Source organism: Cetorhinus maximus, chromosome 6, assembly GCF_964194155.1.
Source record: "Cetorhinus maximus chromosome 6, sCetMax3.hap1.1, whole genome shotgun sequence".
Lineage (NCBI taxonomy): Eukaryota > Metazoa > Chordata > Chondrichthyes > Lamniformes > Cetorhinidae > Cetorhinus > Cetorhinus maximus.
The window spans coordinates 20,350,072-20,373,880 of NC_135884.1; the positions used below are offsets into that span (position 1 = coordinate 20,350,072).

General features: G+C 42.6%; 2 protein-coding genes across 14 annotated transcripts in view; one reads left to right on the forward strand and one right to left on the reverse strand.

Annotated features, from left to right (window-relative positions):
* cenpp (centromere protein P) overlaps positions 1 to 23,809 on the reverse strand; it is a 308,552-nt gene that overhangs the window by 171,342 nt on the left and 113,401 nt on the right. The window lies entirely within an intron of this gene.
* Positions 1 to 23,809, forward strand: part of LOC144681609 (asporin-like) — a 115,343-nt gene that overhangs the window by 64,855 nt on the left and 26,679 nt on the right. For 6 of the 8 annotated variants that reach the window (XR_013576807.1, XR_013576806.1, XM_078543361.1 and 3 more), the window contains one exon: positions 19,566 to 19,658. Coding sequence is in view for 1 of the 8 variants with exons in the window: in XM_078543361.1 (XP_078399487.1) it covers positions 19,566 to 19,658 (93 nt within the window). In the remaining 7 variants the exon portion in view is untranslated. Of the gene's footprint in view, positions 1 to 5,367; positions 5,462 to 19,377; positions 19,424 to 19,565; positions 19,659 to 23,809 lie in introns of those variants that run through there. The other 2 variants (XM_078543354.1, XM_078543359.1) reach the window with 2 other exon arrangements.

Genomic DNA, 23,809 nt, shown 5'->3' on the forward strand with positions numbered 1-23,809 from the left:
TCAGTTGAAGCCAGGATTCCAAGAGGCTAGACAGCAGAGGGACAGACAGCAAGTCCCAACCTAAAGTTGAAGCCAGCTGCCAGGAGAAGCTGGACACAGGAGAAGGAACTGCAGAAGCGGGTTCCAGAAACTAAAGAAGAAAGTCCCCCAATCTAGGGGGGTGGAACAGGGAAGATCCAAGAGGACAGTCTAGTCAAAGAACAAGGGCAGGAATCTGGAAAAGGTTCTGTTCTGTGGAAGTGAAAGTAAGGAGCAGACAGGAAGGCGCCAAGCTTCAAGCTTAAAGGGAGGAAGCAGCAGGATGCAGATTTAAAGTGATATAGGCATGTAAGAAGCCAGAAGATGCAAGGGGACAGCTGAAGGTCTGTAGCTCTTTACCATGAGCATGTGAAGCAGTGGTGTTCTGTTGGCACGACTGAGTCAGTGAGAGAGAGTGCATGGAAGAAAGCTTGAATGCGCGTGGCAATCCAGGGGAGAGGAACATCGGGAGGAGAGTTCAAAACCCTGGAGGTGGACTCTTGTGGATGGTATCTGAGAGAAAGCGTTGTTTGGGAGAAGATTCCAGAGCGAGTTCTTCAAGAGCGCAGGTTGGAAACCCTCATGTGAAAGACGGAGTTCAGTGAGACCGGTTAGCTTACGGTGGGACAAGCGTCTGGGGGGAGTTGATGAGAGATCCATAGCATCTGTTTGGGGTGGTATCTGTCACTTGGTTTTACAGTGTGGTGTGTCTGACCACAGGTCTCCTATTGGTTTACATGGACTGTGTACTTACTGTGAACATTAGCTCATAAGATAGCTTGTGTAACTGGTGTTATCCTTATAAATTTGTACATATCTGTAAAGATATAGTTTGGGTGAAGGAGTGTTGTAATATAGTTAATTTTTTCTTGTTTAATAAGTGTTTTATTCTTTTGTTAAAAGTTAATCAGCTGACTCCTGTGGCTCTGTTCAGTAGCTGCTCTCCACGTATCTGAACAAAAAATAGAAGTTAGGATCTATCAAGCTGGATTCCACCCTGGGATCTGACTTGTCCAATAGTAACGTCAGCTGGGATCATAACACTGTGGAAGCGAATTCTACAGACTAAGCAGTGCACATTGGTGCCACTGTGCGCTAATGGTGGAAGGAGTGAATGTTTGTGGTGGATAGGGTGCCAATCAAATGGGCTGCTTTGTCCTGGATGGTATTGAGCTTTCTGTGTGTTGTTGGTGCCACATTCATCCAGGCAAGTGGACAGTATTCAATCTCCCTCCTATCTTGTGCCTTGTAGATGATAAGCAGGCTTGTAAAGTCAGGAGGTGAGTTACTTGGCACAGAATTCCCAGCCTCTGACCTGTTTTTGTAGCCACAGTATTTATATGGCTGGGGGTCCAGCTAAGTTTCTAGTCAATGGTAACCCCCCAGGATGTTGGCAGATTTGGCAATGGTAATGCTGTTTAATGTCAGGGGGAGATGGTTACTTTCTCTCTTGTTGGGGATGGTCATTGCCTGGCCCTTGTGTGGTACAAATGTTACATTGCCACTTATCAGCCCAAGCCTGAATGTTGACCAGGCCTTGCTGCCTATGGACACGATCCGCTTTAGTATCTGAGGAGTAATGAATAGTAATGAATACAGTGCAATCATCAGCGAGCACCCGAACTACTGACCTTATGATGGTGGGAAGGTCATTTATGAAGTATCTGAAATGGTTGGGCCTGAGACATTAAAATGAGGAGCTCCTGCAGCAATGTCCAGGGCCTGAGATGACTGGCCTCCAACAATCACAACCATCTGCCTTTATGCTATGTATGACCCAACTAGTGGAGCATTTTCCCCTGATTCCCATTGACTTCAATTTGGCAAGGGCTCCTTGATGCCATATTCAGTCAAATGCTGCCTTGATGTCAAGGGCAGTCACTCTCACCTCACCTCTGGAATTCAGCTGTTTTGTCCATATTGGGGCCAAGGCTGTAATGAGGTCAGAATCCCAGTAGCCCTGGCAGAATCAGTAAGACTGCAGGGAGATATCAATGGGCTAGTCAGGTGGGTAGAACAATGGCAAATGTAGTTCAATCTGGATAAGTATGAGGTGATGCATTTGTAGAAGGCTAACAAGGCAAGGGGATACACAATAAATGGTAGGATATTGAGAAACACTGAAAAACCAGGGACCTTGGAATACACACCCACAGATCCTTGAAGGTGGCTGGACAGTCGATAATTTGGTCAACAAGGCATACAGGATACTTGCCTTGATTAACCAAGGTATAGAATATAAGAGCTGGGAGGTTATGCTGGAAATGTGTAAAAAACTAGTTATTCCACACCTGGAATATTGCATGCAGTTCTGGACACTGCACTATAGGAAAGATTGCACTAGAGAGGAAATCTATGAGGATGTTGCCTGGACTGGAGAATTTTAATTATGAGAAAAGATTGGATAGGCTAGGGCTGTTTTCTTTGAAACAGAGGGGGCTGAGGCGAGACCTAACTGACGTGTATAAAATTATGTGGGGTCTAGATAGTGTGGATAAGAAGACCCTATGCCACTGCCTGAAAGGGTGGTAGAGGCAGAAATCCTCATAACATTTAAAAAGTACTTGGAAATGCACCTGAAGTGCCGTGCTCTACATGGCTACAGACCAAGAGTTAGCAAGTGCAATTAGGCTGGATGACTACTTGTCAGACAGTGCTGACACAATGGGCCAAATGGCCTTCTTCCGTGCTGGAAATTTCTATGGTTCAGAAGACAAAAGGAAGCATGACAAAAATTAGAGAAATTTCAGTGTATCAGACAGACTATAAATCAATGAATTAATGGCACTCCAGCCTTAAGTGAATTCATATTTACTTTCTGCCTTTGCAGTCTCTGTAATTGCTAAATTGACATCAAGGCAGCGTTTGACTTTCAATGATGTCAGCAGTAGGCAATCATATATTTGTTGAGACTTAAAAAATGCCTCTTTCAGGCAAAACAAGGTGTTACGAATGCAGCTGATGGTAATGCTGAGCAAGCCTCGGCTGATCGTAATCTGTTTTTTTATATTGTAGAAATGAGGAGGGATAGCTACTGGACTCGAAAGCACAAAACTTCAGTGATAACTTTTAAAATTCGAAGAATTAAACACACAAGATAAAAGATACACAGTTAGAAAAGATCTTACAAAATCACCCTCAAAAATGTTTTACCAAAAGTACAAAATGAGACTATCTTTTTGGCAACAGCCCTTATAGATTCTTAACTGTACAATCCAGGAAATATTATTCAAATCAAGAAATTGCCTTTCACTGCAACCAGAAGTACAATGCACAACTTCCAAGAACCAAAACAGTTTGATGTGGTTTTCCAAAGGCAGATTCAAAACAAACTGTTTCACAGGACAAATATTCTCCTGTCCTAAGACTGAGTTGCTTTGTACAGTTAAAAATCTTTCGCAGTCAAAAACAAAGGAGCTGGCCTTCAGTGAGACATCCCCCACAGCAACTCAATCCAGCTGAAAATCTGTTCTCACAAATACTACTTTTTCCCCTTTCAGCTTCATTCTCCATTGTCTTCACAAATCCTTTTAAAGTTAGGTTCCCCAAATATTAAAACCTTTTTTGTTCCTATGTTACCTCTATTTTGGATCAATAAAATTTAAAATATCTGCCCGTTTACTCACGAATCGCCAGTAAGAAGCAAATGTTCCTTAGAACTTTTGAACCTCTTTTGAAATACAAAAGCTACAGATCAATTTCAACGCTTAACCCCAAATATAAATTTCAAATCTACTCTGTTTACTTGTAAATTAAAACCCACCATAAGGCCTCATTACAAATGCAAAGAGATAACACCTTTATTCTTTTAACCCTTAGGCTCCACAGGCCATTTGAATCCAAAAACCTCTCCTTTTGTGCCCACAGATACAACTTCCCTTACCTATACAGAATATATACATTACACAAAAAAATATTAAAATATACACGTATCATCACAAAGGGCTTTTAATTTGCTGAGGCACTTAAATAATTAATACCGTATACGAGTATAAGTTCTTATAAAAATTATTTTGATCACTTTGACATTTCCCTGCCATTTATATTATATAACTGCATTTACCTTATAAAGATTTGGTCGCCCATCGAGTGTCTTTGTTCACAATTTTTCTTCTTAAACCTGTACTTAAGTTAAGTTCTCAGTGCTTTCACAAAGTCTGGAGACTTTGTGAACTATTCATGAAAGTCAGTCCAAGGCATATAAGTTTAGCTGCACCTATAAACCTGCAGCTCCTTGGCTGTGGGTTGGGGCACAAAATCAGATGTCTCTCACACTGAGGGTAAAGTGCAGGCAGTCGCAGTCCAGTTTTTTTTGTGTGGAGCCAGGAGGAGAAATCCTGCTCCTTTTGGTCCCACAAGAATTCTCTCCAAGAAATCTCTTGGACCTTTTCTTGAATGGTCACCAGTGGTTTCTTTAAGGGTCACTGGTTAGGTCTGGTCCAAGGAGTGGAGTGAGGGTGGTACACATCATCAATACATAGAAATTGCACATAAAGTCATAAAACCGGCACAAAATTCCATTTCTATATTTAAGTTGCCTCCCACTGGAAACAAATGAGTTGCTTGCCCATTTACAGGCTAGCCTGAAAATTGCATTAAGTGGGGTTTGGGCATCAATGGGGTAGTGTAAGAGCACCCTGCCCTGATATTTGGGTAAGAAAGCACAGTTGGAAATAACTCATTAAATTTCTAGGATTACATATGAAGAATGACTATTTGAGTGAGGCACTGGAGGGCTGCAGGTGACCCTTTCTACTATTCCCACAGCGCTGTTTCATTTGTTTTCTTTCTTCCTTTTCTCTTCAGCCAAATAACTTAATTCACTTGTGCAACACAAAAGAAGGTATCTTATTGGTTTTCTGACTATCATCAGAAAATACTTAAAAGTTCTTTATGTTGTTGATTAAAACCAGATGAGAGGAAAGAATCCTGTGTTTTGAAGGAAGTTCTCCAAAGGTCCCTTCTGCTGTTAAACATCTCTTTATAATCATTGACACAGGATGAAGCTCTCATCAAAAAATAACAGCATCAGCAAAATTGTGAACCATTCAACAATTTTAAACTTGTCCTAACTGCCCTTCCTCTTACCCCACTTCCCGATATCACATCACAACTCATTAATGAATGCCCTTCCATCAGCATACTGTGCTTCTTCCTGAGTATCCCACTTCTGCAACTTATCCCACTAAGCATCCTTCCATCAGCATTTCTCCACCCAACTGGCTCTATTTCTCCTCTCCTAAATGTCTTTACTCTCCCCTCCTTCACCACTGACTCCTTTTCCGCCTTTGAGCAATCCTCACCTTCATTAGCCCCATGTAACCTTTTGTCTTCTTCTCCTCCTCGCAGATTGCTCCCACTCCATCTCCTTGCCTTCTCAGCTACCTGGGTTGAGGAGAGGGAAATATCAGCTACCGTCCCACTCCTGATGGTCAGCTGGAAGGTATATCCATATAGCCAGTTATGTTGTTTCTTCCCCTTGGTGAGGGGCAGACGTCATGTCTCAAGCCAGTTAAAGGGCTGTTGGTCATTTAATGGTTGCGGGATGAGCTGGCTGAGCGGAGGCAGGCTTGCAGGAGGCAGGGACAGAACCACCACCCCCAATGTAAAATTCAGCCCCATATCTCATTGGTTGGAGTGCAGATCGTGAAAATATAAAAAAGGATTTGTTACATTAGTGGGGGTCCATTACAGACCTCCAAACCATGGGAAAGAAATGGAAGCACCTTCCAAAACCCAAGATCACTACCATCTAGAAGGACCAAAGGCAGCAGATACATGGGAACACCACCACCTGAAAGTTCTCCTCCAAGTCACTCACTATCCTGACTTGGAAATTTATCACTGTTCCTTCACTGTCGCTAGGTCAAAATCCTGGAACTCCCTCCCTAAGGCACTATGGGTGTACCTATGCCACAGGGACTGCAGCGGTTCAAGAAGGCAGCTCATCAAGGGCAATTAGGAATGGTCAATAAATGCTGGCCTAGCCAGTGATACCCACATCCCATAAAATGAACAAAAAAAAGGGAAACTGCAGATTATTGGAACAACTGAAGTGGCCCAGATTTGGCTGTCAGTGGCGAAGCAATGGTGCTCACCAGTGATCTTGAAGAAAACTACAAACAAAAATCTAGTTATCTTTGTGGCATGATTTTCCCCTTTCCCGACGGCCATTTTAATCTGATGCTATATCATGGTGATTTCTTAGGGTATCGCAACAATGATGTCAGCAAGCAGATAAGCAGACAATTGCATTGAGCAAACCATGTAAGTGCAGAAAAGAATTTAGTACAAGCGTGTTAACCTGACTGAGAAGAATTTTAAAACCTCCAAGGGACTGAAAAGGCATCACACATTCACATTGAGGACAGTCTGTTCATTTGCTCTGACTGTAGCAAGACCTTTATACAACCATCCAGCCTTCTGAAATTACTAGCATGTTTACATTGGAGAAAAGATGTTCATTTGCGTGAAAAGGAGTTCACTACTTTCATTTCTCCAGTGAAATAGTCTGGTTCTGCCATTAATAACATCCAGAGGCTAGATTCTGAGGTCTGGTGCATATGCACAGAGGAAATAACACACGACCTCTGAAATTTTGGGGAGCCAAGGAACTAGTGAGAATACGGATCTGAAAGAAATTAGTACCAGTAAAAAAAAGTGCTGGAGAAATTAATGGCGCTGCAAGTTGATAACTGGACCTGATGATCTACATCCCCAGGGTGTTGAAAAAGGTGGCTGTAGAGATAGTGGATGTATTGGTGATCATCTGTCAATATTCTATAGTTTCTGGAACGATGCCACAGATCGGAAGGTAGCAAATGTGACCCCACTATTAAAGAAAGAAGGGAGAGAAAACACAGGAATGACAGACCTGTTAGCCTGACATCTGCAGTAGGGAAAATGGTAGAAGCTACTCTAAAGGATGTGATAACGGGGCATTTAGAAAATAATGGTGTGATTGGGCGGTGTCAACATGGATTTATGAAAGGGAAATCATGTTTGGCAAACCTGTTGGAGCTTTTTGAGGATGTTACTAGCGGAATAGGTAAGGGAGAAACAGTGGATCTGGTGTATATTCAGAAGGCTTTCGATAGGGTGCCACACAGGAGGTTAGTAAGCAAAATTAGACTAACACCATTCTGGGGGTTACCATTAACCGGACACAGAAATTAACTAGCGTATAAATACTGTGGCTACAGGAGCAGGTCAGGGGCTCGGAATCCTGCGGCAGGTAACTCAACTCCTGATTCCCCAAGAGCTGTCCACCATCTACAAGGCACAAATGAGGAGTGTGATGGAATGCTCTCCACTTGCCTGGATAAGCGCAGCTCCTATAACACTCAAGAAGCTCAACACTATCCAGGACAAACCAGCCCGCTTGATTGGCACCCTATCCACAAATGTTCACTCCATCCACCTACCAACGCACAGTAGCAGCAGTGTATACCTTATACAAGATGCACTGCAAGAATTCATCAAGGGTCCTCAGACAGCACCTTCCAAACCCACGACCACTCCGATCCAGAAGGACAAGGGCAGCAGACACATGGGAACACCACCACCTGGAAGTTCCCTTCCAAGCTACTCACCAACCTGACTTGGAAATATAGCACCGTTCCTTCAGTGTCACTGGGTCAAAATCTTGGATCTCCCTCCCTAACAGCAGCGTGGGTACCAACACCACATGGACTGCAGTGGTTCAAGAAGGCAGCTCACCACCACCTTCTCAAGGGCAATTAGGGATGGGCAATAAATGCTGGCCTAGCCAACAACACCACATCTCATGGATGAATTAAAAAAATTAGAGCTCACGGGATTGGAGGCATGGATTGAGGATTGGTTAACGGACAAAAGGGATAAACGGATCATTCACAGGTTGGCAGGCTGTAACTACTGGGTTACCACAAGGGCCAGTTAAGCAGTTGATTTTACTATTTTGTTTACTCATCTTTCTCCTTTTGAGTATATAAAACAAATTGAGGAAAGGTGTTTCAAAGAACTGAGCATGAAGTTAAACTGAGGAGGTGGTTCACTTCCTGGGGCTAAATAACAACCTAAACATTAAAAGTCAGAGACTGGGAGTGGAGTTAATTGCAATCTTTGGAAATGATAGCCAAGAAATCACTCCCACATTTACTTGATCTGTGAGCTGTGTTTATTTTGTATAAATCATAGAATGCTACAGCATAGAATAAGGCCATTCTTGTTGATTCCAATAAGTGCTTATCGTGGAAGAATGAATCCAAAGATAGTCTTTGGCTTCAAGTAGGTTTATTCTTAAAACAGTTCTGCAGGGTAACAGACTCCCCAGTCTCTTCCACCCAGGAGTGTTACAGCTGTACCCATTGATAAGTGAGCCAATGCCCATCACCTGTTTTAACAATACAATTATCTTAACAATGTAATTGCTAGTCAACAAGAAGGTTGTTATTGGATCTTGACAAGGTAATTACTGATACAAAGGTGAGAGCTGATTGGTGAGTAGTAGGCAAGTGTTTTTCTCTAGTTTAAAATAGATTAAGCTAAGGAAAGGTAAGAGTTCTAGTTTTTATTTAAAGTACATAAATAATTTAATTTCATTTACCATATTTAACTTAAAGTAAGGGTTATTTTTTCAACTAGAGGCATGGTAGGGCAGCTCAGTCCCATGTTATGTCCCGCCTGCAACATGTGGGAAGTCCTAGACGCTCCTTGCGCTCTGACCAACCACGTGTACAGGAAGTGCCACCAGCTGCAGCTACTTGAGCTCCGAGTTTCAGAGCTTGAGCAGCAGCTGGAGGCACTGAGGTGCATCTGTGAGGCTGAGAGTTTCGTGGATAGCACATTTTTAGACGTGGTCACCCCACAGCTTACGGAAATGCAGACAGAGGGGGAATAGGTGACCATCAGTCAGAAGAAAGGTGTCAGGCAGGTAGTTAGGAAATCCCTAGGGTGCATCTCGCTCGAGAACCATTTTTCTATGTTGGAAAACGGTGAGTGACAGTTCCTCTGGGGAGTGCAGCCACGCTCATGGCACTGTGAGTGGCTCAGCTGCACAGGGAGGTAGAAAAAAGAGGGGAAGAGTAATAATGGTAGGAGACTCGATAGCAAGGGGAACAGACAGACGTTTCTGCAGCTGTAGACGTGACTCCAGGATAGTATGTTGCCTCCCTGGTGCCAGAGTCAAGGAGGTCACTGAATGGCTGCAAGGCATTATAAAGGGGGAGGGCAAACAGACAGAGATCGTGGTACATATTGGTACCAACAACATGTGTAAGCGAGAGGGATCGGGTCCTGCAAGCAGAATTTGGGGAGCTAGGAAGCAGATTAAAAAACAGGACCTCAAAGATAGTAATCTAGTAGGGGAACTTAAAAAGGAAATTAGGAGAGTAAAAAGAAGGCATGAAAAAACATTAAAATAAAGGAAAATCCAAAGTTATTTTATGAGTACATTAAAAGTAAGAGGATAACTAGGGACAGAGTAGTGCCCATTAAGGATCATAGTGATAATTTGTGTGTGGAGCCAGAAGATGTAGGTAGGGTTCTAAATGAATACTTTGTGTCAGTGTTCACAAGTGAGAGGGACAATGGGGGTATGGAAATCAGGCAAAAGGACTGTGATATAATTAAAGAAATTAGCATAGAAAGGGAGGAGGTTCTAAGTAGTCTGGCAGGCTTAAAAGCAGATAAATCTCTAGGCCCGGATGAAATGTATCCCAAGCTGTTGAGTGAGGCAAGGCAGGAGATAGCAGGGGCGCTAGCAATAATTTTCAATTCCTCTCTGGCCACAGGAGAGGTGCCAGAGGACTGGAGGACAGCCAATGTGGTACCGTTATTCAAGGCAGGAAGGGATAAACCAGGGAACTACAGGCCAGTCAGTCTAACCTCAGTGGTGGGGAAACTATTGGAAGCAATTCTGAGGGACAGAATTAATCTACACTTGGAGAGGCAGGGATTAATCAAGGACAGTCAGCAAGGTTTTGTTAAGGGGAGGTCATGTCTGAACAATTTGATTGAATTTTTCGAAGAGGTGGCCAGGTGTGTAAATGAGGGCAAATGACGTAGTCTACTTGGACTTCAGCAAGGCTTTTGATAAGGTCCCACATGGGAGACTGATAACGAAGGTAAGAGCCTATGGGATCCAAGGCAATTTGGCAAATTGGATCCAGAAATGGCTGAGTGACAGGAAGCATAAGGTGATGGTCGAGGGGTGTTTTTGTGACTGGATGCCTGTGTCCAATGGTATATAGGGAGCCACAGGGATCAGTGTTGGGTCCCTTGCTGCTTGTGGTATATATAAACGATTTAGGCTTGAATGCAGGAGGGTTGCGGATTACACGAAAATTGGGGGGGTGGTAAATGGTGAGGAGGATAGCCTTAGATTACAGGAGGATATAGACGGGCTGGTCAGATGGGCTGATCAGTGGCAAATGGAACTTAATCTGGATAAGTGTCAGGTGATGCACATGGGCAGGACAAACAAGGCATGGGAATACACGATGAATGGTAGGCCCTAGGAAGTACCAAGGATCAGAAGGACCTTGGTGTGCATGTTCACCGGTCCCTTAAGGTAGCGGGACAGGTAGATAAGGTGGTTAAGAAGGCATATGGGATACTTGCCTTTGTTAGCCGAGGCATAGAATATAAGAGTAGGGAGGTTATGCTGGAACTGTATAAAACGCTGGTTAGGCCACAGCTAGAGAATAGCGTGCAGTTCTGGAATCCGCAATATAGGAAAGATGTGATTGCACTAGAGAGAGTGCAGAGGAGATTTACCAGGATGCTGTCTGGGGTGGAGAGTTTTAGTTAATGAGGAGAGATTGGATAGATTGGGGTTACTTTCCCTGGAGCAGAGGAGATTGAGGGGGGCGGCATGATTGAGGTATATAAAATTACGAGAGGCATAGATAGGGTAGACAGGAAGGAACTTTTCCCCTTGGTGGAGTGATCAATAACCAGGGGGCATAGATTTAAGGTAAGGGGCAGGAGGGTTAAAAGAATTTTTTCACCCAGAGGGTGGTGGGAATCTGGAACTCACTGCCTGAAAGGGTGGTAGAGGCAGAAACCCTCATAACATTTAAGAAGTATTTGGATGTAAATAGTTAGGTAAAAGCAAGAAAACTGCAGATGCTGTAAATCTAAAACAAAAACAAAAATAAAAATACCTGGAAAAACTCAGCAGGTCTGACAGCATCTGCGGAGAGGAACACAGTTAATGTTTCGAGTCCGTATGACTCTTCAACAGAATAGTTAGGTACTTGTTTGACCGGCACAGACTCGATGGGCCGAAGGACCTTTTTCTGTGCTGTAGACCTCTATGACTCTATGATACATTGACAATCCTGCCCATTGAGCCTGTGCTGACGTTTTGTAAGAGCAGTCCAGTTAGTCCCAATCCCCAGTTCTTTCTCCATATCCTTACAATGTTGTTTCTCCTTCAAGTAATCATTCAATTTCCTTTGAAAGCTACTGATGAACCTGTTTCCACCACTCTATCAGGCAGTACATTCCAAATCCTAACCACTTGACCTGTAAAAATCTTTTTCTTCATGTCACCTCTGGTTTTTTGCTAATCACCTTAAATCTCTTACTTCTCGTTAGCTACCTTTAGCCATTGGAAATAATCTCTCTGTGTCTACTCTATCTAAACCTTTCATGATTTAAACACCTCTATCAAATCTTTCGATTGTTTTCGCTCAAAGGCGAATAATTCAAGCTTCTCCAGTCTATTTATGTAATCGTAATCCCTCATCCCTGAAACCATTTGAGTAAATCTCTTCTGTACCCCCTCCAAATCCTTAATGTAATTTAGTTTATATAATTTTTATACAACTCAGAATAGATTTCTTTGGCTGGCTACCTTTATAAGTTTCTGTTTTATTGCAATCCGCTCTGTCTTTGCGGACTGTCCTAGGCTCATGGCCGTTTTTGGTCCAGATCTGTATTAAGAGTATATGCTATGTTAGGGTTAGATGAAGTAGGTTGGAATGAGGCTGATGTGGAGCATAGCCAGTTGGTCTCAATGATCTGGTCCTGTTCTGTAAATTCTTTGTAATTTTATGCAAATTAAAAGCACTTAATACCCTTCACTTTTAATTTATATTTTCAGATAGCCAAATAAATGATTATGATTATTTTAACTTTTACCTTCATCCAAAGATAAATGGGCTTTAAAAAAACATTACGTTTACAAGATAAAGTTTTTATTATTATGGGGAAATTCAACATTCAACAAAGATAAAATTAGCTTCTAAGGACCACTGAGTGTACAGCAGTAATTATGAAGTTAAGTACGACAATAAAAACCAAATTAGACCTCATTCAATAAGCTGCAACTTTTTCAAGCGTTTGTATGGAGATACCAACAGCGTAGGAGTAGAGGTTCTCATCAAATTCAATTAATTTTCCATTGATTACAGTCTGAGGGTGCCTCAACAGTGCACTCTCTTAAGTGTAGAATAACTGATAGTATTTCCACATTACTCTGCACATGTGGGAATTACAGAAGTTGCTGTCAGCTTCAGTGGAGTGTTACGGACAGGAGCGGGGTTTAATTTAAGAAGCCCTGATTTATCCACTCACCACTCATCCGTAAACAAAAAGGTGTTCTTGATTTTTGATTTCCCCCTTTATAAATGGTGGCGTGTTTTCCCCAACCCATCAGTTTTGGAGTGATCCAATTCTCTATTAATAACCCCACAACAAACTGTGTGTTGGCTTGGTTGGAATGTTCATACAATGCAAAGGAGTGTCAACTTTCAGGAAGATGATGAGTTAGTATTTGTCCATTGGAACTGCTCAGTTTTTTGCAGAACCACCAGCATGCGACCAGCTACAGCCATTTTATCAGTCCAGCTGTTTTGTCCATTTTTTTTGAAAACAGAATTTAGGCAAGAGAACATGGAAGAGAAACAAACTTTTTAGTTTTTTTATGCCTTCTCGGCATGACACATCTCCACCGTTGGCGAATAAAATAAATTCTATTTAATTTTTTAAAACATGTCCAAGGAAAAGAGAAAAAAGTAAGGAGGTATACATTTATTTTCTCATCCACTCCTGAAAGAAAAAAGGCACACACAGCTAGAAGGGGGAAAGGTCAGTTCCCTACTGCCTTCTCAGGGTTTACACACAGGACAGGGTGTCAGCCCATGTGAGTAATTTCTTTTGTCAGTTAAAAGGCTGCAAGATCCAATACCAAGGTATTTGGGGGGAGCTCCAGCTGCCCTGGGGCTCGGCTATATCAGGGTCCAGCATATGTTGGATTTGCTGCCTGACCTGGGGCTAGCTGGTTGGGCTCCCAATTTATTGGTGGGGGTTCTCCCATATCCATGTTATGGACTGCTAGTGGGGTACCCTCCAGCAGATCCCTGTGAATTCTTTTCAATTTCCCGAGCAGGGTGGCCACATACTCCCACTGCTCTTGGGTCAGGGTTGTTGATTGGGCATTTGAGATTCCAGGGTCTGCCAGCCAGGGGATTAACTGGAGAAGCCTCAAGTCCCTCTTTCTCACTTGACCCCTCCTGGCTACCCTCAGATGTGTCCGCCCTCAGGCAGACACTCACCGGCTGACTGGACTCTGGGTTCAATTTGGTTCTAACTGCACTTGAACTCCCTTTGTGGTAGTCCCAAGGACGGTGGAGTTTCAGGGTTACTGTCTTTCCCTATCTAGTACCTTGAGGAGGGGTTGGTTCCCAACATCGTCCCATTTTGTTTGGAACACTACTGCCCTCAGGTGGCCGTCCAGCTTCTGCTGCGCTGCCCTGCTGCTCATAAACTAGGTGGGATGACTCCCTCACCATCTACATGTCTATTTGGGACCTTCCCTGTTCTCCCTCTAAGGTTCGAAAGATGGCGTGGGCTGACCAGACCTCCTGCAGGGGTGCAGGCTTTTTAAAAAAAAAATTCTGTCTGGTTTGGGACCTTTTTGCATGCTTGCTCTGTCCCATATCTTTGGGGATATCCTCGCTCACAGGCTAGCTCCTGCTGCTATGCCCTTTGGCTCTTCAACTGGGTGAGGCAGTTTCCTCACTGGCTCTGGGAGTATTTGGGGATCTCCTGGGGTCTGCCTCCAAATTCAGAAAGGCGGGTTTAGATAGCTAGACCTCTTGCTCACCCAGCAGGGGAGGAGACTCTTTTTTGTGTTAAATCTAGGCAAGGTGATTTCCTGAGTATCTATTTGGGGACTTTCCTGGCAGCCCTTTTCTAAAATTGAAAAGAAGATTTCAGACAGCCAGGGGTACGGGGTCCCTTTCTTAAAAATTTGCTAGCCAGGTCTGGGGACTTTCTGTGCCCCTATTTATCCCCAGGGAGGAGGATTCCGCTAGACCCTCTTTGGCTACAACCCCTCCAACATTTGCTACTCTCTTTCCAGCCTTTTTGCTTTCCCCTGGCTCCTCAACTGAGTACTGCCTACCTGTTTTAGATGCCTGGGAGTTAACTGCAACACTTGCTCTGCCTTTTGGGCAGTGAAAAGCATGGATTTGCTCATGGGTTAATGACTTCCCCAATTTAGTTACTATCGGGGTGGGCTGGTTCCTATTTGGTTCCATGTCCTCTGGGACACCCTGGCTCACATGGGGCTGGCTAGTTTCTATTGCCCTGCCAATGGCTCTTTGACTGTGTGAGGCAGCTCCCTCGCTATCAGTTTTGCTGTCTGGGAATGTCCCTGTTCCCTGTTTAATTTACCAAAGAAGGTGTTGGTCAGTTTGGCCTCTGGCTTACTCTCTTTATCTCTTCTGAAAACCATTTTTCCGATCCCTTTTAATTTTACTGGCCAGATCTCTGTCTTTTTAAATCTAGGTCGTTTTCCCAGAGTCACCTGATCCTTAATAGATTCTTCCTCCCCCTGCAGGACCTCTGAACCTTTTTAGCCTTGTGCCACACTGCAGAGCTTTGCTGAAATTGTTTGGCTTGCCCAGCCTCTCTGTACTGTTCCGGCTTCTTGGAAGACAATGCTTGGGACCTCACCAAGTCATTTCCCCGTAATATAATTTCCTCTGACTCCTTTTGGAATTCCCTCTCTTCTTCATGAGCTTTTAATTTCATCTCCAGCATCTTTTGCTGGTGAGCCCATTCTCTCTCTTGTTCTCGTTTCTCTTTTCTGGAACACTCTCTTTAATCTTCTCCTTTCCAGCTCTACAGCTGTTTTGTGGCTGAAGCAATTACCTTGGGTATAGGTCTCCAATCGGTTTTTAGTCCCAATTATTCTTTCTGAGGCCTAAATTCTCGAAAAGTATCTGGAGTACCTCGAGAATTTTGGCCCAGGGGGAGCTTTTACCTGTATATTTTCCAGGTTACAAATCTCAATTGTCCCGGATTTAAGGAGGCTAAGGTTTCACTAGTTAGTACTTCCTTTTCCATACCCAGCTTTATTTAATAATTTACCAGGTTGCTCTAATGTGAGATTAAAAGAATTTGCTGCAGTACCTGCTGTGAATAAGATATGTTTATGTTTTAGTTGACGGGCAATATGATTGGCGCAGGCTTGGAGGGCCGAAGGGCCTGTTCCTGTGCTGTACTTTTCTTTGTTCTTTGTTCTTAGATATAATAATTCTCACAATGTTATTGGAATTTATTGTAAAATAGAGTAATAGTGGGATGTGCCTATGGCCTGAATTTTTCAGGCGGCGGGCAAGCTTGTCGGGAGCGGGCAGAGGCTGTAGCGGAGCCGATTGCCACCCGTGATCGGCCTGGCACTGCCATTTTACGTGGGTGGGCCAATTAAGGCCCGCCCAGTGTAGGATGCAAGCTGTAGTGCTAAGCACTACCTGTGCGGGTGGGGGGGAGGGAGAGAGAGTCGGGGCCAGCGATCTTTCGCGCATGCGTGCGAAAGAGTGCTTCAATCTCCCTAAGGCACAGAGCTGCCTCAGGGAGATTGAATAGCTACTTAAATTATTAAATAAACGGTTTAAAAGTTTAATTAAACATCTCCCCTCATGTGACTGTGTCACATGAGATGGGACATGTTTTTATATGTAGGGGGAAAAAAGAATTTATTTAATAAAAGCTTTAGGAACACTCATCCCGCTTGTGAATGAGGTTTCCTAAAAAACATAAAGGCTGCTTGGCCTTTTTGCCTGCCCGCCAACCGTAAGGTTGGACGGGCAGCATTTACAATTGTATCAATTACTCCCTTAATGGCCTTAATAAGTCTTTTACATATCGGCGGGCGTGCCGGAGTCGGCTGCGCGCCTGCAGAACGAAGTATCGCGGGACTGCGCGATGAGGTCGGGATGCACATCCGATGTCATCACGTGTCATTTTACGTGTCGGCATGTCGGGCCCGACCCCACACGGTGACTGAAAAATCCTGCCCTATGTGTCTATATATATATATATGTGTGTATGTGTGTGTGTGTATCTGTGTGTGTGTGTGTGTGTGTAAGTTTTAATTGAATTAGAGGCAGCTAGTCTGGGTGTTTTGATCTAAGAGAGGTTAGGTTTGAAATGTTAATTAGATAAACGTGGGGCAAAATATTACGTTCGGCGTGCAGACGCACACCTGACACATCCGAGCGTAAAGTGACGCACGATGGCGTCGGGTGTGTATCTCAACAAAGTCGGCATGTGTCTCAACATCATCGCACACTTGTGCGATATTTCGTTCGGCGGGTGCACACCCGCTGATAATTAAAAGGCCTATTAAGGCCATTAACAAGCCAATTAAATTCAAATCTACACGCCTGTCCAACCTTACGGTTGGCAGGCAGGCAAAAAGGCCAAGCGACCTTTACATTTTTTAGGAAACCTCATCCACATGCGGGATGAGGTTTCCTAAAGCAAATAAACATTAAATAAAAACTTTATTTTGGAATTAAAAACATGTCACATGAGGAGACATGTTTTATTAAATTTTTACTGTCTTTATTATTTTTTTTAAAAAGCACTTCAATCTCCCTGAGGCAGCCTCAGGAAGATTGAAGCGCTCTTTCACGCGCATGCGCGAACTACATGCTAGGCCAGGCTCTCCCTCCTCCCACCCGGACAGGTAGCGCTCAGCACCATTGCTCTCAACCTACGCAGGGCAGGCCTTAATTGGCTCGCCCACGGGAAATTGCGGTGCGGAGCCGATCGTGGGTGCCGGCCGGCTGCCCAACCGCCCGAGCACCCCCACCAAGGGCAAAATCCTGTCCATGGGGAAGTTTAGAAACAGGTGTCAAGGGAACATTTGCATTTTGAAATAAACCAGACTAGATTGTTTTCAAAGGAGGGGTGAAATGTGTCACCTAGCTGGGTGAAGTTTAGAAATGGTGTGTTTATTTTTCCCAAAGATTACTGATGAAACTTAGTGCCATGAGAAAGTTTTATTATCAGGGGAATAAAGTCCAAAGACATAGTGAAACATTGGGTATTTGCATCCAAAGAGAAAGATATGCATAAAGGGGCAAGGGCTGTGTGTAAGGGAAGGCATTTTTAAGATCTTACAAGTGTGTGAAAAAGCCTTCAGCATCTATGCCTTAAGCTGCTGTCTTCAAAGGGCTGAAGTTAAGAAAACTCACTTGGAAGTCGGTTTGTTCAGGATATCATGTTTCTTTGCTTGGGTCTTTTAAAATCTATGGCCAGGATTTTACAGTCGGCGTGTGGGGGTGGGCCCGACTTGCCAACACGTAAAATGACGCACGATGATGTCCGGCGTGCATCCCGAGGTCATAGCGATGTCTCGCGATATTTTGTTTGGTGGGCATGAGCCGGAGTTAGTTGCGCGCCCGCCAATAATTGGTAGGCCTATAAAGGCCATTAACCAGGTAATTAACCTGAATTTCATGCTGCAAGTCCAAACTTGCAACTTCAGCCTCCTATTCAGCCCAACTTGAGCATAAGGCCGCCATATCCTTTCTATCACAAAGGCTACCTATTTCCAACTTGGTAACATCACCCACCTCTGCCCTTATCCCAGGCCATATGTCACTGAAATCTTCATTATTGCCATGTGACATGCCTAGGCTTCGGCCAGAATTTTCCGGCCCCGTCGTAGGTGGGACCCGTTGCGGGGGATGCAGCGGCCCAGCCAAAGGTCCATTGACTTTCAATGGGATTGGACGATCCTGGAGGCAGGCAAGGCTGGAAAATCCCGCCCTTCATTACTGCAAAGCTCTCCTGAGCCAGCCACCCATCCTCCTACCTCTGTAAACTTCAGCTTATCCAAAACTCTGAAGCCATATCCTAACCCACATCAAGTCCCATGTCTCTCTGTCCTCACTAACCTACATTGGCTCCTGGTCTCCTAGCATCTCACTTAGAATTCTCAGTCTTACGTTTAAATCTCTCAATCATATTTTCCAATCTCTGTAACCTCCTCCAATGCTGTAAGCCCCCCTGCCACAATCTCTGTTTCACGGACTTTAGCCTCTTGCTTACACCCTGTCTTTTGCCATTCTAGACCCTGGAATGCCTACTCTAAACCCCTCCACATCTTCCATGCCCCTGTCTGCTGAACTTAGAGCCATCTCTATGGCCAAGGCCCATTCCGCATAACTCCTTCCTTGTCTTGGCGTCTACTGTTTTCGTTACGCCCGTCAAATGCCATGGAACATTTTTCTACATTAACAGTGCTACATAAATATAATTAGTTGTTAAAATGTTAAGTATTTCGACTTATTTTTGCTTGGTAGACATTCAGTCCAAATAATTATGTTCCCCAAGTGGTAGAGGTACTTCTGCACATAACTTTCTTTTATTCATTGATGGGATGTGGGTACCACTGGCTAGGCCAGCATTTATTGCCCATCCCTAATTGCCCTTGAGAAGGTGGTGGTGACCTGCCTCCTTGAACCACTGCAGTCCATATGGTGTAGGTACACCCACTGGGTAGGAGATGGCTGCAAAATATTTCCTGAGTTTCTAGCAAGAAAAGCTGCAAAAGCTACTGGGAATTTATAATGGCCAAAAAATTTATTACAAATGTGATGCATGTGGCCTTGCTCACTTTTTAAAAAAAATCTCAATTTCTCCTATCCTTTAGTTCTTCTTTTAGTTCTTTTTCCCCCACTGTATTTCTCTGGCACTTATGTTTCTGTCTCTGCATTTGCTCTTCTCTTAACCTTTCTGTCTTTCTGTAAACCTATTTTTCCCTGTCTCATCTGTGTGCCTTTTTTCCCTCTGTATGGATTTAAAATAAAAATTCCCACTCTCTAAGTCTCTCGCTCTTCCTTTCTTCATACTGTTCTTGAGCTAAGATTAAGAATTCTCCATTTTTTTGTCTTAGTGAAAAGGTTACTGCTTCAGACTTCATCTTACTTCATGAACAACTCAATACAAACAGCAGTCAAATAAACTTGGCATAGCTAGAGACAAAAATAAATCTAACACACATTGTGCCATTTAAGTCCTTTATTGATTCCTTATGTTAAGTCTCAAAGGAAATATTCTAGATTCCTCTTTCACATAAGCTGACAGAAACATTTAACCATAAAACTCCACCACGGTCAGTAAGCAAATGGTTTTTAGTTCCCAGGTTAATTTTTACAAAGAAGACACCCACAGTTGAGTATTGCCGATGAGGTGAGGTGAAAATTTAGTAAACAAAATCAATATTAAAGCTGTGTTTTACCACAATCATATTGCAGTTTTGTTCTGTGAAACATCTCGCCTGAGAATCTGGGAACAATTTAAGGATCAGTGTGCCCCAAACCCAAAAGGCAACCAAAGAAATTCATCAGGTATGAAGTTACAATTTTATTCAGAAGCTGAAAACAGTAATTAATTTCGTCTTCTATTTGTTTTGCTTCATGTGTTTTGCATGCAATCTGAAGGAATTTTGCATGTGTTTCCATGAAAAAATAAACATTCACTGAAGATTCCAAAGGACATATTTAAATTGTAATATCTCATAAGAATGGGGAAAACTGTTGCAATTTCCACACTTCTTTGTAAAATGAACTTTATAAGTTGTTTATTATGTAAGGAATGTTCTACAGAATGACCAAATATAAAATTCATGGTATTTAATTACTGTTAATTTTAATGAAGATTTAGCCTTATTATTTCAAAATCAGCAACAAAATGATCTCCAATCTCCAAGAAAATGACACAGCTGACACAACAACAATGAAATAAGTTATTCAAAATTTAAAGTGTTTCTAGATCACTGGGTCCTTGGCCTCAAAGAAAGCACTTATATTGCACAATATCCTGATCAGGATAGACTCTGTTCCATTTTCTTTTTCCCCTAAGTTAAGAAGTAATGCTGTTTTTAGTCAAAGCAAATGATTTTATGCAAGTTGAAACTGTACCATATTAACTGTATAATGTAACCAGATGTAATAATTCAGGTGTTTATTTAGGTGGAATTTTAAAAGTATTATATTAATATAGTTACAACTGTAAAAACATTTTATGTTCAGCAATACTTAAGTTAACTTACAATGGCAAACATTACTTAAGGTTTGTGGTATTAGGTAATTTCACTGGAGTTATGTCAGTTCATCCTTAATTTGACTTAAAGTTATGGAATTGTGTAAAATATATTTCAAATAATTTATTATTGTGTAAGCATTTCTATGTCCTGCATTAAGACTTTCAACATAATTTATTTTTTAAAAACCACTTTATATTCTGGAATGGTAAAATACTGAAGCAGGGAGTAAGAGGAGGTAACGAGTGTCACAACTGTCCAAAAATTAAACCCAAATCCGAGGTTTATACCTAAGCTGTCAAACACTATGCTAACAGCCATGTCACATTTCAGAAGTGTTTTTGCCTAATGATAAAATGAAAACAAATACAATTAAAACAAGTCAATATGGAGTAAGTTCAATCAGCTTAACCAATCAGAAGGTTCTGCTTTGCTGCTATTAATTCAAAGTTTAAAAAACAATTACAAGCAAAATAAAAGTGGCACTGCTGAAACAAACTGAATTTAATATAGCACTATAAAAACAAAGATTTGGTATAGAATTTTAAGGAATAACATTCACTTTTACAGGAAACACGCAGAAAGGCTTAAATCAACAGAACTTTGAAAGCTCAAGAAAAGAACTACATAAAATAGATTTGTTAGAGAAAAACAAATTAAGTGTTCATTTTCACTGTATCAGTTTGGAAATTGTGTTTACCCCCACCCCCCCATGTCTAAAACAAATTCTCTATTTTTCCTACCCTGGATAGAAAATCAAAGTCAACAAGTGTATAGAAAGTGTATAGACAAGAAAAAATATCAAGACATAATTTTCAATGCCCTACCCCCCTTGATGGCAGTGATACATTCTGGGTTAGAGCTCCACAGGTGTCAGTAGCGTTCTTGTCCTATCTCACCATTCTTCTTGTGTAAAACTAGATTGCAAATGGCCATAAATGATTGACCTTTATGATCAAGCAGAACAATTATATTTATGCATTTCTCAACAAGGGTCATTGGACAAGAATCAAAAATCATAACCCTGGTTGTTTATTTTCCCTCCCTAACCCAGGAGCACTGGGAAGAACAATAGCATCCCAATTGCCACCCGCTCTGTGATCAGCTGCGTCAGCACAGACCAGGAAAGAAACTGTTGACCAACCTGATGTGTGTGTCACAAAACTACATCTGATGATGCATTTACCTACTGGACAATAATTGCTTCCTTTTAAGTTAACATGCCTGATTCCTTGCATCATGCCCCGTCCTCTTAAGACTTGGTTTTCATTGTCAATTTCTCCACCAACTTGATATTGATCCACAAAACAGCTATTTCATTTCCATGGGTGAGACTGATACAGCAGTTCACAGTCTACTTTATCTTTCCCATTGTACCACCATGAAGTACTTAATCTGATGACTTTGCCAAGAGCAGTCAGGGTTTAGACAGTAGCAAGTCCAGGAGTTAAGTGCACATTCAGCACTACTACCTGGTCTACTGACCTGCAACATGATTGAACATTTTTGATTCATTCAACTTTCTCTGTAAATTAAACACTGTAATGTTTATTTCTTGTTTTAGCAGTGATACCTTCTACAATGGACCAGTCATTAAAAGGAACCCCCAACCTAATGTTTCACTGTAGTTGAGAAAATACAAACAAATTATGTTTCTTACAGCAGAATGATGTTTAAAAATACATTAAAAATGACAGAGTGGAGGCAATATGATCAGATCACATTAGTTCAAGATGAAATGAATAAAACACATTAAGCAATCTCAGCTGTAAAATTCAATAAGGCTTAAAATGGGTGTGGAGATCAAGACCACCTCCACCTGTCTGAGCAGGGGGTTCAAGATCGCAGGAGGCTAGTATGAGTTCAAGCTAACCTGCATTGCTTAAAGCCAGCTTTATCTCTTAAAGAGAGGTGTATTTTGATTGGAGCAGAAAGTTATTCTAGGAGCAAGTTTGACCTCGAAAGACACAAGAATGGAACAATGCACAGAGTGGGCTCCAAAGTTCTCCGATGCAGCACTGGAGGCCCTGGTACTGGAGTTTGACAGGAGAGTGGTCCTCTATCCCCATGGTGCACGAGGCCTTCAGTATGCACTGCAAAGGCAGTGGAAGATAACTGTGGTGGTTGATGCTAGCAGTGTAGTCTCAAGGACCTGGTTCAATGCCCCAAGTTCAATGACTTCACAGAATGATCAAGGTCAACAAATGCGTTTTAAAATACCATGTGCCACCAATTGCATCACTAGCCTTACACACTGCTCAATGCGTCGCACCAAAACACTACTCACCCACCAACAATTTCCATCAGTCATGACTCATACCTAACATTCATAGTTTCATTAGGACAAAGCACTGAAAATGCTGGAAATCTGAAATGAAAAATGAAAATGGTGGAAATACTCAAGTCTGGCAACTATACCTCTGGCTTCACAGGTGTTAATGTTTAAGGTCAGTGACCCTTTGTCAGAACTGCTTAGGTAGGGATGTAACATTTTTAAAGCCAGGCAAGGAAATGGTGGGAAGTCAAGAACAAACAGGAAGGTCTGTGATAGAGCGGAAGGCAGAAATGCAAATGGTGTAATTTCAGCTTTACAGGCTTCCGGGCCCAACATGAACGTTTTCAAATCATAAACTTTGCCCCCATTTGGAGTTTACTGTGTTGCTTAAGCACCCAATGATCTGCTCAATTACACTTAATGTGGTAGCACGCCTCCCGTTATATGCATGCTGCCAACACGTGCATGGATTGTTTACCGGTATCTTGTGCCAGGTAATCCATGGATAGCCCTTGTCGTCCTGTAGCATCCCTCTGGTTTGCTGTGGATGCTGAAATGCAGATATTACAGCTATCTGGTGCAGAATAAAGGCATCATTACTGTTGTCAGGATACCAGGGGACTGACTTGGATGATGTGTGAAGTATGATTGCACACCAGTTGGACATTGAGGGAGTGGAATTCTGTGTGGTTGTGGTACACCTCAGAAGTTAAATGTGAACGTTTCTGCAGTAAATGGCACTCTGCACAATGGAGAAGCCTACTAGCCTGACCAAGCCACATGTTTGCTCCGCTTGCTTTTCTCTGGCAAGACAGAATGCAATGTGTTCCCCTCTCATTGCATAGACATTGTCAATGATCTTTCAATACAACAGTGGACAGCAAACTGTGAGATGTCAGAGATGCCATCTGTCCAAACCCAAAAGGAGCTCAAGGCAAAGGAGTTTATGGCCAAGATCGTCCTCACACTGCTGATGCTGCAAGTTTGCCTCCAAGGGGTGACACATTTCAGTGAGGACCTCGTCATTGAAACTGAGACATTGGACACACTATTTCTGCCTTAGGGTGAGGTAGCAGAATTGCTCACTGAGGATTCTGGTGGATATGGCCTCCTGATGAAAGCCCTCATTCTCTGCCTCTCTGAGCAATTTGTTCTCCTCAGTGCTGCCTCTGTTCATTACC